Here is a 15,528-nt window from a genome sequence, read left to right as displayed (position 1 = left end):
TTGTCGAAATTATACGTTGAACGCTTAACACTAAAACTACCGAGCACTTCAACTGACTTTTGAAAATTTCGCTATAGAAACTCCAAGAGTTCAGACTTTAATCGATTTACAATTGAATTTGCATAGTGCTAAATGAATTTCTTTAATAACTTCTCAGAGAAACATTTGTTACCTTTCTAATAATTGCAAAAAGAAGACAAAAACTAAGACTACCGAGCAGTTCAGTATACAGTTGCCTCTGACGGTTGTTCTTCTAATCTAAATCATTCGTTTGCAACTTAGCGTTCGTAATATGAAAATTTAATCTCGCCAAAATGTTGACACTCGTCCACAGAGGGTGAACACGTTCGTACGTTCGTACGTTCACGCGGTTCGCGCGGTGTGTACCGGGCAATAACAAAAGATTTATGGAAGTTAGTCACACTCGCTTGTGGTTTACTCGCGATTAGATAACTCCGTTTTTCTACGACATGTGAGTCTCAATGTTATCATTCATTCAAATAGTCGGACGAATTGTGCGAGGAAATGCGCGTTCCTTTTAGCTAATAAGTATTCTTAATTTCGCAACGAACTCTTTCCCTCGTCTTGTTCGTTGTTTCGTAATTCCATGGGGTCATATAAGAATATACATGAGCATTTCATTGTTCTAATGACGATATCTTCAGAAAATATAAATCAATATTTGCGAAGGTAAATTTGTCATTTTCCTTGAGAACAGTATTAATAATTTAAATACTAGCAGTAGAAGTATTAATAATATTAGAATTAGAATATTAAAATTCGAGTATTAGAATTAGTATAAGAATTAGAATATTAGAATTAATGATAGAATAGAAGCATTGATAATTCAAAAATTTGCATTAATTACACGAAAGCGACGACCCAAAACGAATGTCACTGTATCTCTCGGTTTTTTCTCCTTTATCACGTTGCTCCATCTTGCGCAGCAGAAGCCACTAACTGTTTGCACTTACTGATTCATTCTGCAATTTTCGTGGAGATCATTTTACAAGGAAACGTTCCACGTGGACATAATTTCAGCTATGAGCACGTTATCATATGGTTTGTACAAGCGAATACATTAGCTCGTCGCCGCGTCACTGGAAGTGTTTTACAAACGATTCCACGTATTTTCTAATCGCAAGCACTTGTACAACAGATGCATAGGAATTGCATAATCGTATTGCACAGTGCACCAACACTGGAATTCTTTTGCTGATGCAATAAACGACACGTATGTCGATTGTTAAAAAATTAATTTAGTTGAAAGTGAGAAAACCGTGTTCGACTGCGTGGATTAAATTGCAATTTACAATTCATACTTTATCGTTGTTCTCCCATCGCAATTGAAATATTGAAAAATAGTATTCACGACAGATTACCATAAATATAATAAAATTATTCAGAAATGTCTTAGGGGTTTGACGGCCATCTTTGACTCTGTCGCGCAAACGTGATCATAAACGCGTCAATACTCTAAATATCGTGACGTGAACCTCAAAGCGAGAAACCAAGAGCACTTCGGACCGCAAAGGGTTAAGCAGTGTTCTCAAAGGAAACGAGAAACTAAAGTAATTAAACTAAATCGCGTCGATGACACGTAACGATGAAATCGACCGGTTCCGTGATGCTACGTTAACCCCTTAACTTGCACGCCCGAGTTACTTCGAGCTAAACAGGCCAAACTGTGAAAATAACAATGTGAAATCAAAGGAAAAAAATCGTTTTATTGATATTTATCATTTACATGGGACTGTAAGCTACAACACTTATTTATTCAAGAATAAAATATAGCCTTTCTCCATGGAACGAAAGCGCAGTGTATCAAAATTGATTTTTTTCGGCCGGTCCTTTTCAAAAATAACTGTGGGTTAAGGGGTTAAATCGGGGCGTGCGTGCGCGAAACGGTCGAACTCTTTCGACGTTTGATCGGATGAAGTTAATCGCATCAGCAAACAAACTCGTGTATCCGGTCGAATCAGCCGAGCACAGTTCCAGACGAATCCGCGGCGGCCGAATTAAGAAGGTCAATGCTGTTACGGGGTTCATTGTGTATCCGCGTAATGTACCCGGCAATTCAGGGGCAAAAGTTGCGACAGCAGGCCGTCCCACGCACGGTACGCGTGAGCGGGTGTGCGTGTTACGCGCCGCGCGCTGCGGGCCCCCGAGATGAGGATGTGACGTTACTCTCAGATTTGTTAATTTGTTATTGCACTGGCACCCGTTGATTCTCCCGTTAAACCGCACACCACGCGTGGGCACCAACACGGCCAGGGGACGAGGAGGACGGATTCTATTCAGCGGGAACGCGATTCAGGGCTCGCGGATCAAATTGGACGAAAAGCAGCGGCGGTGCCAATCTCTGCGCTGAAACGTCACGATCTCTTGCGTGTGTCGCGTCGTGTCGCACCGAAAGTATATTTATTAACGCTAGAACCACCGGACCAGTTCGAATCACCGGTTTCAGTCGCTTTGTTTCGCAATTACACGTATCGTCGAGGCATAATGTTCCAAGTGATTTTGAAAGTCTCGCTCGAATGCTACAATGGATATCTGACGAAACTGAACGCTATCTGTCGTTACAATTTATTGTCATATTGCATGGGCATTTATGTATTAACCCTTTGCACTGCGCCTTTCAATCGCCATTTCATTCGACCGAACAAAATGATGAAATTTAGAAGTCAATATCAAATTTTATGTAATATATCGATACATGGAACATCGAAATAAACTAGTTCTGTCACTTAATTTATACGAGGTGTTTCTTTATGTTAGTCGTCAAACATATCATTGATATTCCATCAGAAAATAATGAATATCTTTTTCTTTCATTTGTTTGTAATACTTCGAACGCCGGTGTGTACGAGAAAATTATCCGGTAATTCATCGAACATCGTATAAACCACTCGATAAACCTATGATCATCCCGCGATAAACAACGGAGCGTCTTAATGACCGTGCGAAAGAATCGACTCGCGACGGCAGTGCGGTATCGCGTCAATTAACCTTCACGAGGGTGACAGACTGGCAGAAGAAGAACCTATCCGTTTTCGCGTCGATCGGGGCTCAATAATGAATCGAGACGAAACGAACGAGCGGAATGCGGCGCGCAGGAATGCGTCCAAATATAACCCGAACGATCAATCTCGACCGATCGAATCAACCGAATGAACGCGCTGGCCCGCGTTCACCCCTTTTTCACGCGTCAAAACAAATTCCACGCGCGTCCCAAGTACCGTCCGTTGCAGCGATCCTGGCGTCCCCGTCTGAATGGTCGGATTCGACGACGCACGCTTCGCTCGTGCAAATTTTCGGCGGATCTTCGAATACACTTGCGATAGAATGGGGAAAAAAGTTGGAACAATGAAAAAATAGAGGAAATTTTCACTAGAAATATTTCAACATTTTCCGATGAGACCACATTTTGTGAAACGACGAGAAATCACGCATTGAGGAACAAAGCTATTCGATTTCAATATTTCAAAAAATGGTGCATTATACGAATCATAATATTAAATATCAATTTTATAGCTTCACTGTATGAAATCAAGTGTGAATCACCTCTCGAGAGCAAGGGGTTAAGCTGTAATTGAATGAACTAACGTCGACGCGAACGTCAAAGTGAGAAACGAAGAACACTTCCGACTGCCGATAAAAATACAATAAATCGACTTGTCCGTCTGCAACGATACAAGATAACAGCGATCTCCAGTGAAATCCAGGAAAACGTAGTACAGAACTGAGAAAGCTTGAGAACCATTGGTTCACAATCCGCAACCTATAATAATATAACCTATAATTTACACATATATTATACACGACTTGCGTAACAGAATACTGCCTACATTTTTGCCACACGAAAGCCCCAGCGTAAATATAAATTTTATCTTGTCCAACACGACGACCTTCAAACTCACAAGGTCAGTAGAAAAATCAACGATGCAGTTGAAATAAAAGAGACACGATTCTTATAATCCGAAGTTACCATTGAAAAAGTTCTCGAGGGAATATTAACCTTTTGCACTCGGGAGGTGACTCTCAGTCACCGCTTGATTTCCTACAGTGAAGCTATAAAGTTTGATATTTAACACTAGGTTTACGGGCATTTATTGTACACTTGATTCTATTATTCCTAAAAGAATTGATGCTCGTTTATTTAGATCGTGAAAACTGGAGATTCGATAGTAGGTAATTTAGAAAATAATATTTCTAAAATCCAATATCAATTGCACGCGTTCCGTAAACCTAGTGTTAATATTATACTTCATACAGTGCATCAATCTGAGAAATATCGACGTAAAATAGCTTCCGCCAATTCACGTCAACTTCACGTCGAGTTGGTTTTCCAGAATTCGTGTTCGTCTCATCAGAAAATGTTGAAATATTTCTAGCGAAAAACCTCGGAGTGCAAAGGGCTAATAATTCAATCGAACCGTTGAAACGTCTCACTAAGCTAACCTAACTTTTCGCTACTGCAACGTATCCTTCGACGCCGTGATCACCTTTCTACCTATAAGACGGTATATCATTTCATTTTTCCCCCTCCGGTGCTATTTATTAAACGACAGAAAATTACCGGTTCCAGTCTTCGTGCAGCGTAAGAGCCGAGGCACCGCTGCAGTTTAGTTACATTATCGCTAAATATTGTTCATCGGAGCGTTCATAATGCAGATCCAGCGGCCATTAATCTGCCCACGCTAGCGGAGCAGTGAATAAATTTCAATAATTATTATGATTGGATCGTGACCGCGCCGTTGCCGCGGAATCGTTAACGTAAATCAAGCCTTAGAATTGCATCCCTTTCACTGCAAGTAGTCCGACCGCGTCATAAGTACGCTGCTATACGGTTTAATCGGGAATTCGTTCAACGATCGTTGACAAACTTCGTTCGGTTAAGAACACCGAACGTCCGCGACGACACTAATTTTTGCGCGTTACACGGAGAAAGTTCCATTTCGCGAGCGTTTTCAATCGAGGGTCGTTATTTTTAAGATCGATACTTGGGGACCAATAAATCATACTTACAAAGTACTTTAGAAAGTTCTCGTAAGATACGTACTTGCGTTGTGCTTTATATTTCGAATACGATGTTGCGAAGTTTTCGGATCCGATTCGATTAAGAAATATTTTCTCGTCGAACTCGTAAATATCGCAGCTCGCCCGAAGCAAAATAAGCTTGGACGTAGAGCATTGGGAAAGGAAAATGTTTTGAAACCGTGAATTGTGCTTCATTGTTTTGGCTAAATCCTTTTCGCTCGGATTTCTGGTCGGATTTATTGGATTCTTGGATGTTTCGCAATTTTGATCAGGAAAGATAGTGATTTATAGTTAAATCATTCTGAACCGTGTATTTTTATTTTATCGAGATTCATGGAATTGTTGTAAATAATATGGTTCGTCGAAGTAGAAGGAAGATCGAAAATAGCGTGGAAATTGTTTACGCTTGAAATGACAGGAACGAGGTGGTTAAAAGGAATTATTTGTCATTTTGATAATAAATGGGCGCAATACCGAGAAATGCGGCTTCGACGATAAACAAGCGGGGAATATCGAGTGAGATTCGTCGCAGATTTAATGACAGAACACAAGAACCGCAAACACTTCCGTGCAAAGTGATGTAGCGTGCGACGCGGAAACCCGTAATCACTGGCTGTCCGCAATTTGTGTGATTGTGCGACATCAGTGCATACGGTTGATCACAAAATTGTCCGTCCACCTTAAGTATCCAGCGAATTGGACGTTACTCGAGAAGAGACTCGAAGACAGACATTCGTACAAGTTATTTGTTACAAGTATATTTGCCTTTCTTCTTTTAAATACATCTCACCGCTCGAATATTGCTAATGTTGAATTTCAAGTTAACTCTTTGAACCCTGTAGGCATTATTGCATCAGTTCTAATATTAAATATTTTAATGAATTTTAAGAAAACTACCTTAAGATTATTAGATCTTCGAAATATACAAAGTTTATACTGAGAAGGGAAAGGTCTAAGAAATGTTATAACATTGTTAAGTTTCAGTAGGACTGCTATCAAAATTGGTAGGAGTTGCTGACATATCACAAAACTATGTGGAGTGCTAAGGGTTAATATAAATTTCGATATCTTCCTCCTTTCTTCTTTCGGAGCGAAACTTAACACTTGTAACAATCATTTTAACCCTAATCGGACCTCGATGTGACTTAAATCACATTTGAAGTTTTACACGTCATCGTAAAGCTTGACCCGATACTAATTCTTTCAGCGATGAATTCTTTCACATAAACACGTAATTCTTTGTTTCGCTTTGATCATTCATTAAAATATACTCTACGCGCATTCGTCCTGTGTTCGACGAGTACACGTTCCATTTTTCAATTTTATTGCGCGCAGAACCAGAGGTTTTTTCAACTAGATTCCACAGTAAACTGGTTAAATGCTCGGTAGTTCTAGCGTTAAATACCTCGGGTTGTACGGCTGCATTTGTCCGATTGCGAGCGTATTCTAATGTTAACGACGGTACGACCGTGGCTATTATATCCTCCAAGGCCTTGGTCATGCCGGACCCCTGTTTCGCGTATCTCGCGGTTATGTCGAATGGCGCGCACCCCTCTCCCCTAACCGGCCCGCAGTCGGCCATTAAGCCAACAATACCCTTCGGGATCAACATTTCGATGCTTCCCGTCAATGATCTTTCGCTTCCTGCGCGGTAATAACCTCAACGATTCAGCGTGAGTCTTTATCCATGAAGCCATTTGAACGCGTGATCTTCAATTGAAACCACTGAATGTTTCATACATGAAAATGCTAAACGCGCGATCTTCAATTGAAACGACCGAATGTTTCATACATGAAAATGCTAAACGCGCGCGATCTTCAAAGCGGCCTGAATCTAATCCTCGCTTTTACTTTCGCGGAAACTGATGGAATCATTGTGCGAGCCGTGCGTCCGCTAAGGCGATTAACTCGACGAAACGGACGCGTAACAGAACGATTTGATTTAATCGCGCGCGTGATCGTTTAATTGGAGAATATCGAACAACTGGAGTTCGCGCTGCGCGAACGGCTCCCGTAGGATGAAAGTGAATTATAATTGTTCGCGTCGCCGTTTACCGGCCAATTAGGTGAACAGTTTTAATTCGATACGGACTCCTGTTTAATTGAGGAAGTCGTTTGTTTTTATGTACTCGCGAGTATTTCATTCACTGTTTAGTACGACTTATATGTTACCGAATATATGTAATCGTATACATTTGTAGTTTCAAACATTCAAATACTGTTTTATCTTAAACTGATCAGTTCTTTCGTTTCTCGTTAAATATGAAATTGCATCTAAGTGTTGCAAATCGAATTCACCCTTCTCGAAAAACCCACATAAATTCTACTTCTGAAGAATAGTAGCTGTATCCACGCACTTACATAACAAATCGCAGATAATACCTTTATTGGATAATCAAGGTCGTGATGTACGTTCAATGCGCGTAACCTTGAATGCCTATATCTTGCACATCCCCAGCTACACCTAATATTCCACACATACACGATATCAGACATTGTTTCAACAATTTTTTCTATATTTATTTGTAGTATCACGATTGTACCATTTAAAGGTAACATATCAATGACACCCAAATATTCTTGAATAAATAAATAGAGCGTCATATTAACCCCTTGATGAGATAAGGACGATATTCTGTGAAACTAACTTGAAGAGAAATCACACGTACATTGAGGAACAAAGCTATTTTATTTCAATATTTCTCAAATTGATGCATTACACGTGTTCGCACTTTTGTCTCTCTGGCATTCCCCAGCCCATTATCTTATGTTTATACATTGTATACATGTGCATTGCCTGCACCATTGTCGCAGTGCAAACGACAAAAGAAACAGTGAAAAAAGGAATCGTCTGTTGCGCTGTGTCGCGCGGTCCAGTTTAGCGTTCGGCATCGAATGCTCGCGCGCTGCCGCCTGAGCGGAAAGTATAGCAAAATCGGCGCCGCACTCAACCTGTTAAGCTGTAATCGAATGAACCAACGTCGACGTGGACCTCAAAGTGAGAAACCAAGAGCACTTCTGACCGCAAAGGGTTAGGGACGTGGGATCTAATCGGTGCGCGAGGGTTCTGCCAGAATTGAATTCCCGAGTCGAAATGCTTCGTCGCGTCGAGATGACACGCGGAGCGTCGCTTTCGCTGTGGCGCCGGAACGGAAATAGCCGCGGAATACGTGCCAATGATTCGCGGGTCCGCGCGCGACGTAATCAAAACTCGGAGCTGAGACGCAAGGGACAGCCGAGCGTGACACCGATACCCGCGGCACCCCGGGAAATATTTACAAAATGCAGCCCCGTTAATGAGAAGGCCCGACAACAACGGCCATGCCCGGAATAGACCCATCGGCCGATATTATCGACGCGTTAACGCGTTGAACAATTATTACACCGCGCACGTGTTTGCACGGTTGTATAAGTTGCGAAGGTTCTGTGGAATTTTGCTGTTAGACACGGAAGAAAGAGTTTATTTTAAAAATAGAATTTATGTAGGATTTGTCGCAAGAATAGAATTCTTCGGGGAATTTGGTGTCTTAGAATCGTGTTCAAGTGGGATTTGTTGTTTTAACGCTAGAACTGATCGAAATGACCATTCCTTGATTTTTTTGCGATTACTGAAAAGATGTACCTTCTTGGGAAATTACTAAAGTTGATTAAGTACCTAAGCTGAAATGTGAAGCAGTTCAAATCTTAATGAACACACGCTTGTAAATTCTATAAAGAAATGTTCAAGTCAGTTTAACCTTTGCACTCCAGAGGCGCCTCTAAGTCACCAAATCTTTTGACACAGCAAAATTGTAAACTTTGATATTAAATATTAAACTTCGTACAATGCATCAACGTACGAAGTATTGAAAGAAAATAGTTTTCTTCCTCGATGCATGTGAGATGTCTTAATTCAATCTACGAAAGTGTCGTCTGTATCTCATTAGAAAATATTGAATATTTCCGGTGAAAAACTTCTGGAGTGCAAAGGGTTAAGTGACAGTTCTAGTGTTAACACTTGGTCAACCGACTGAAAAGGACTCTGACTTCTTCGTTATCTTCAACTGAACTTATTTAACTGACTTCACCAAGAACTTCGTTTTAAAGCAAGAAAGATATCTGACAAATAGCAAATAACTCGAATTCAAGACTTACCGAATAACAGAAGGAAAAACGAGGAAAATAAAAGGCAACGCGTTGCTAAGGGAAAAATGGGAGAGCTCGCGATTCGGTTGGCTAAGTGGCAACATTGAATTTATAAGCGGAATCGTTTTATTTTATTGTATTCATTTGCAGCTGCTTCGGATGCATCGAATTGATAGCTTAAGAATTGTATTAAGCAAACTGGCCGAAGATTGTCAGCTATATTTAAGTTTCTTCGAATGTTCGTGTCATTGTTCCGCGCCCGGCTGTAGCTGGTGCGAGTGCATAAAATCCATAGTCCAATAATTATGTTAAGCGGGCCGGCTGGAGGCGGTTATATTTAGACTCCAGGTGTTTCTGCAATTATAATGCATGTAAATCCGCGTAATGTAATCAGATTGGAGACTCGCGTGAAGTATAGTGAAGTGTATTTATTTTCAGCTTGGTGGTTTCTCGATTCAACTTTTATTTCGATTCCCGCGCTGCGCATACGCGTGGAGAACGAAAATTCACACGGATATCTTTGTAATATTTATTTGCAGAAATTCTTTGTAGTTTTCGTAACATAGAGAACAAAAAACAAATTATATTTAATACAACAATAATAGTGAATATTCACGGAAGAACTGGAGATTTCTCCTCGCTAATTTGAATACCCTCCAATTCCGCTTGAACATTTTAATTAACCGCGTTTCATTATTCAGAAAATGAAAGTCTTCCGATCGAATATGAACGATGCTCGGGTCGAAAGAGGAAGCGCATCCGCTTAGACTTCGAAGTTCAGCTTTTTATCGGATTACACTAGGAAGTTTCCAGTCGAATTGTGTGTGCTCGGAGTTCCGCGACAACTTTCGGTCCAGCTTAGCGGACTCGCTGCCGCCTGTAGCCACGGTGGAAATTCTATTTCCGTGCCATCTCGGTGTGAAGCTTCTCGGAATACCTCGGAACCGTGGCATTCTCAGCGCCCGATGAAAATAATTCTATAGGCTCCCGAAGCATGATCGCTTTTCCACTGCGATCGAACAGGACGAATCGAACTGCTGAATCCCGATTTCTTGGTTACGAATCAAGTTACAAAGTTCAGCACCCGTCAAAACGACGGGTTCCGTGAATCTAGCGTCAAATCAACCGAGGAATGTTGAACAGACGAAAATTTGATGGACGATCTGGAACATCTACAAAATAAACTTCCGCACTCTTTCGACATTGGAACTACGTGCCAGTCAAAATGACCGGTTTCGATTCTTTCGTTTCGCAATTATTGATATCTTAAGAGCACCGAATATTCGAAATGATCTTGGAAACAAATACTTCCACTATTGAGGTTTCTACACAATTTTGAAAAGATAATTTAACTCGGTGGTAGTGTTAGAAGCATCGACCACTCAAAACGATCTCGAAAATAGTTTCACTCGAACATTACAATGAACCTCTAAAGAAACTGAAAATAATCTATTGTTACAATTTTCGTAGTGATTACATATGAATCGTATTAAATGCTGGGTAGTTCTAGCGTTAACGTCGCCGGAAATATCTGAAAATGTTATGAAACAGCGCATAGGAACGGATGAAACCTTCCTCCAGTGCAACTTCTAAACAACAGACTCGGTTATTAGCAACCTCTTTACGGCGCTTCGTGCAACGGTGCGAGCAACGCGCGACGAAGCCCATCGCAAGCTCCCAACGTCTCGCCTTAAGTGCCTTCGACGAGTTCCGAACGGCGTTGCATAACCATTTACGACATTTAAGGACCGCTTTATTTTTCCCCGTGGTATCAGCTGATCGGAATCAAAGGAAAACATCTCGCGGCGCGAGTCCGCGCGCGCCTACACGCGTCCGACGCGGCGCGCGAAGCATGCAGTCGATCGTGTCACTTTTACCGAACCGGTTATTTTCGGTGGGTTCTATATCGCGTCGAACTCGAAATAGAGCATGAGTAGACCGAAGTACTATGTCCGCCGGCGGACAACAGACACGTCAAAATACCGCGTTGGACGCCGCTGCCAATCGCATCGGCGAGCGAATCATGAAAGACGCCTGGCTCCACGGATCACGGATCGTAGATCAGTCTTTCCTGTCGCGTTGTACGTTAACTACGCTTGGCACCGATTCCGCCTACAACTGCAACCTGTACCTCGCTCGGTGCGTGGCTCCGATTCAGCCAGACTCGCGAGAAACGAGGGCCGAGCGGAATTTCCTGAGGCTTTCGCCTTCGAGACGCGCGTGTTGTACAGATCGGTTCTGGCTAGATAGCGTGTCAGGGGTTACGTTCGGGGGATCCCATTCAGGTGACGGGATAAAGAGATTTATCGCGAAAAAAGAGACGTTTATCGTTGACGGTACGTTTGCCAAAAGTTGCTCATAAAGTCGCTGACATTGTCCGAGCGAGTCATCACTGAAAACTATCCCCTTTTGTGTTTTAACCTGTACGATACGCGCTCGAGCGTTTCACCCCTGGTCGCTGTAGAGTGTTCGCTAGGTCGATCCAAATTTTCATTCATTCCTGTTTATCTACGAGCGCTGCTTTATGATCTTCTCGTGCCATGTGGCTTTCAAATAGAGCCCAAAGTTGAATAACTCAAATAAATGAATAACCCCAACGAACATTAACTACGAGACCTGCGGTAGTTGCGTAAGATCGATCGTGTGTAATGGGGTAATAGCTGTAACCGTTACACGTGCCATAACTGTTGAGCATAGTTCTAATTTCATTTTACAATTTCCTGTTAACGGTAAGAGCACAAAAGGCTTATAATAGCAATGACTTCACTCTATACAACTCTATAGAGCTGTTAATATCCTCCCGCTCTCTACAGTCGAGTTCCATTCAGGGTCCCACTCGAAACAGCACTCGCTCGAACCGATTTTACCGAAGCAAACCGACGAAAGTCCTCGTATTCATTGAAAACGTTAAACTCACTGAAAAGCGCGCCCTCCGTCGCCGTTCCTCCAATCGAAAGCAGCGCGCGAACGGTCACGCGAAGACGCTCCGAAACACTCCCATTCCTAGCTCTCCGAAGGCAGTACTAACCCTTAACGGACCGGAAGTATTTCAAGTTATCGCGAAAAACCACTGTAACGTAGAGAACAGACGGAAACGAATTATACTTAACGCGTTAATTGTAAATATTACAATAACAGTGAAAAAATAATACAACGATTTTTGCCATATAAGCGGATCCAGTAACAAAAAATGCCATGACGCTTCTATGGCGACATCGCTCCGTTAAGGGTTAAAAACGAAAGAGGAGAAAAGCACGCGAACGACGCGCGATACAAAGTTTCCACTTTCCTCGGGCAGAAGAGGCTCGGCGATTAGAATCCTCTAATCCCATGAGCAAATCTAACGCAGCTGACGCAAAGAGGTGTCCACCTGCCCCGAACGGATTCCATTTAGCTTGGTTAGCGGTGTCGCCGGTGAGACAGAAGAGCGGCGGCGCTCACGTGAGACGACGGCAGCCGCGTCTATTTGCTCTTCCTATTTTCGTAGTCGTCCGGTATATAAAGAACCCGTCCTCGGGACATTGCCGAAAGATTTGGCAGCGATCCGCGGTTTTCTGCGCCGCAGCGCTCGGGCGCCGTAGATAGAGCCGCCTAGCGCAGACGAGCAGGGGCATAGTTCGACCGGTGAAACGGTGCCGGTGGTGCGCCGCGAGCAGCCATCTTGTCGGTGCTCCGGTTTTCGCGCGGTCCCCGGTTCTCTCCCGAACGCCGAGTTCCCCTCGCCTCCCCGGGTCGCGATTTCGAATGAATTTCGAGTGGATTTCGAGTGGATTTCGAGTGGAACAGCCTAGAGAGGATACACCCTAATCGCCGTCGTCTCGTACAACGAGAAAACGGATAAAATCGTTCGAAAACAACTTCGAACGGCCTTACGGCGAAGCTTTCGAGCGACTTCGAGAGCGAACTTTCCAGGGAAATTTTCCACTCGATTCCGAGACGATTGTCGATTCGGATAATCTCGGTCGGTGAGCATCGAATCGCAATCAACGCGGTTTCTTTGGTCCTTTTCCTCGCAGCTACGGATGTCGTAATGCCGGCGCGATCCCGTCGGCTCGGCGAAGAAGAAGAGACCGTTATCGCTGATAACGCGTTGAGGATAGAGGAAGACGAGTGGACCGTGCGCATCGGTGATCGGTGATCGTTCCCGTGTTTTCGCGGGACACCCGCCGTAAAGAGTACACGTGCTCTCGAGCGTCTCGCGCGCCGTCGAAGTGGTTCGGTGTGTACCGCCGTCGCTGGCAGCGAACTGGGACGACACCAGTTGGCAGCGCTCGCGGATAAATAAGGCACGTGGAGTTGGTGAAATTTGTACTTGAAAGGGACTCGCTCGGTGGCGGGAAGGGGCCCGAAGGGAACTGGTGTCGCGGAGGGAATGACAGTGGAAGGATCGCCGGGAAGTGAACATGGGGAACACCGACAGTGTCCACGAGGTGGAGATGAGGTCTTTGTCGACGGTGACCGATGATCGTCCTCACATCGTGGTAAATCAAACCTTCAACTTTACCCGAGGATCTCGGCGTTCGCGCTCGGTTTCCTCGTTCGTGCGTTGCGAACTCCCGTGACGGCCATGATAACAATTCTTATCTGTTTCACTGGTACATCGAATCGCTGACTCTGCTTTCCGAATGTTTTCAAATGTTAATGCCAACGCAACCGATCGCTACTGTCGCAGTTTCATTGAATCTATCTATTTTAACTTTAAAATGAATAGTAGGTCGATCAAATGAATTCTATCCAAAGATCGTTGCGGTAAGTCTATTGTAATATTCGTAGAAGAGTAACGTCAGCGATCGAGAGTGATCTTTTAAGGGAAACAGCGCTTTCGACGAGTGTATGTAGTAGTAAATTATGGAAATCGGACGAGAAATGAAATTCTGCAAGGAGAAACATGGAAGTTGCGCCGTTAGATCTGTAAACAGTGACGGTTTCAGGGTTGAAATTGATATTCAGAGCCACGAAACGACCAGAAACTTGTTGCACTTTAGCCCAACAGGACGACGCCGATACTCGCTCGTAGTTCGGGAATCCTTTGATAAATCACGCGGCTCCGGCTGGTTCGCGAACGCCTGGGATGCGTCAAGCGCCATTGGTAACCGCGCGATCGGCTGGTTTCCCACGGAAAGTCGGCTGACATTTTCCAGCCGCGCCCCGTCGTACTCGAGAGATACACAAATAACAGGAACAACCGGAGAACCGGCTGAAAAATGACATTGTCCGTGTCGATCGTAGCGTAAACCCAGACTGTAACCGGAGACGGCGACGCCGCGCGACGTGCATATTAGGATAATAGAAATCCTGCTGCGGATACAATTTAAGCGAACGTCGACAGAGGACTGTCAAACGTAATGACCAACACTAATTTTAACTCATTCAACCGAAACGACGAGTTAGACTCGCGGTGCGTGACTTGGGCCAAAAGCAGTTTTTAAACGCGAGCTGGACTGTCGCTTGGAAATTTCGCGTTTCTACCGAGTAACACGGCACGCTATAATCTAACGTTACATTTTAGATTTGCTCTTGCCAGACGAACAATTTTACTACAGTTTCGTTCTTGATTTCACGCGAAGACAAATATTAGTAATAATTGTTAATTACTCGATAGTACAGTTACTACGTTACATTATCATCTAAACACAACTCTTGTTATCTACATCTATTTATTTTGTAGAATTTCAGTTAATATGTTATATTATCATCTAAACGCAACTCTTATTATCTACATTGATTTCGATTATCTCGCGATCGGTTTCAAGCAATCCAAAAATTTTCGAGCGCCTCAATTGAACGCTGTGTCGCAAGCGTCGATCCAAACGGTTTATTCGAAAGAAAAGCTGTTTCATCAGCATCCACGAAGGAACGTGTATCCCTCGCGCCGAATCTAAGAGCAGAATCGTGTTTCAGAAACGCGACATTAGCTCGCGGTGGGTTTCGAAATCCCGATCGATTCGACGACTGCAGCATTCGAGTAACAAAAAGCGGCTCCGAGCCGCGCGAGAATTGCGAAAGACCGCCATTGACAGGTCGAACAGGTTGTAAAAGCAGACCGCGACGTATACGTGCCCGGGCCGGGGCACAGGCGCCAGTAAATTGTATCTAGCGCGCGCGACTGGCTCGACACGCGAGAACGATAGAGAGCACAGTTTACGTGGAATTAGGCATATATTAACGCGTTCGCTGCAATCGTTAATTTCCTGAAACGCAGACGGCTAGACTTTCTTGACGCGCTCGCGGCACGTTCGAACGCGCCGGATCTAATAAAGCGGACGCGACGGCTGATGAATTATTGAAATACTCGGAATAAGCTGTTCAATCTCGTTTTCGATTTAACGCTAGGTTGCTTTAACACTAGCCGGACGTTTAATC

The 15,528-nt window shown here is 43.5% G+C and overlaps 1 protein-coding gene across 8 annotated transcripts in view; it reads left to right on the top strand.

The window, feature by feature from the left end:
• LOC116429194 (proton-coupled amino acid transporter-like protein pathetic) overlaps positions 1–15,528 on the top strand; it is a 53,350-nt gene that overhangs the window by 18,331 nt on the left and 19,491 nt on the right. For 3 of the 8 annotated variants that reach the window (XM_076365976.1, XM_031981828.2, XM_031981829.2), the window contains exon 2: positions 13,182–13,646. The exons of 2 other annotated variants lie outside the window; for them this stretch is intronic. In XM_076365976.1, coding sequence (XP_076222091.1) covers positions 13,569–13,646 — 78 coding nt within the window. In that variant the 5' untranslated portion in view covers positions 13,182–13,568. Of the gene's footprint in view, positions 1–11,212; positions 11,502–12,422; positions 13,647–15,528 lie in introns of those variants that run through there. 3 more of the 8 variants (XM_031981830.2, XM_031981827.2, XM_076365975.1) reach the window with 3 other exon arrangements.

Source organism: Nomia melanderi, chromosome 3, assembly GCF_051020985.1.
Source record: "Nomia melanderi isolate GNS246 chromosome 3, iyNomMela1, whole genome shotgun sequence".
Lineage (NCBI taxonomy): Eukaryota > Metazoa > Arthropoda > Insecta > Hymenoptera > Halictidae > Nomia > Nomia melanderi.
This window is presented reverse-complemented; position numbering and strand designations above follow the sequence as displayed.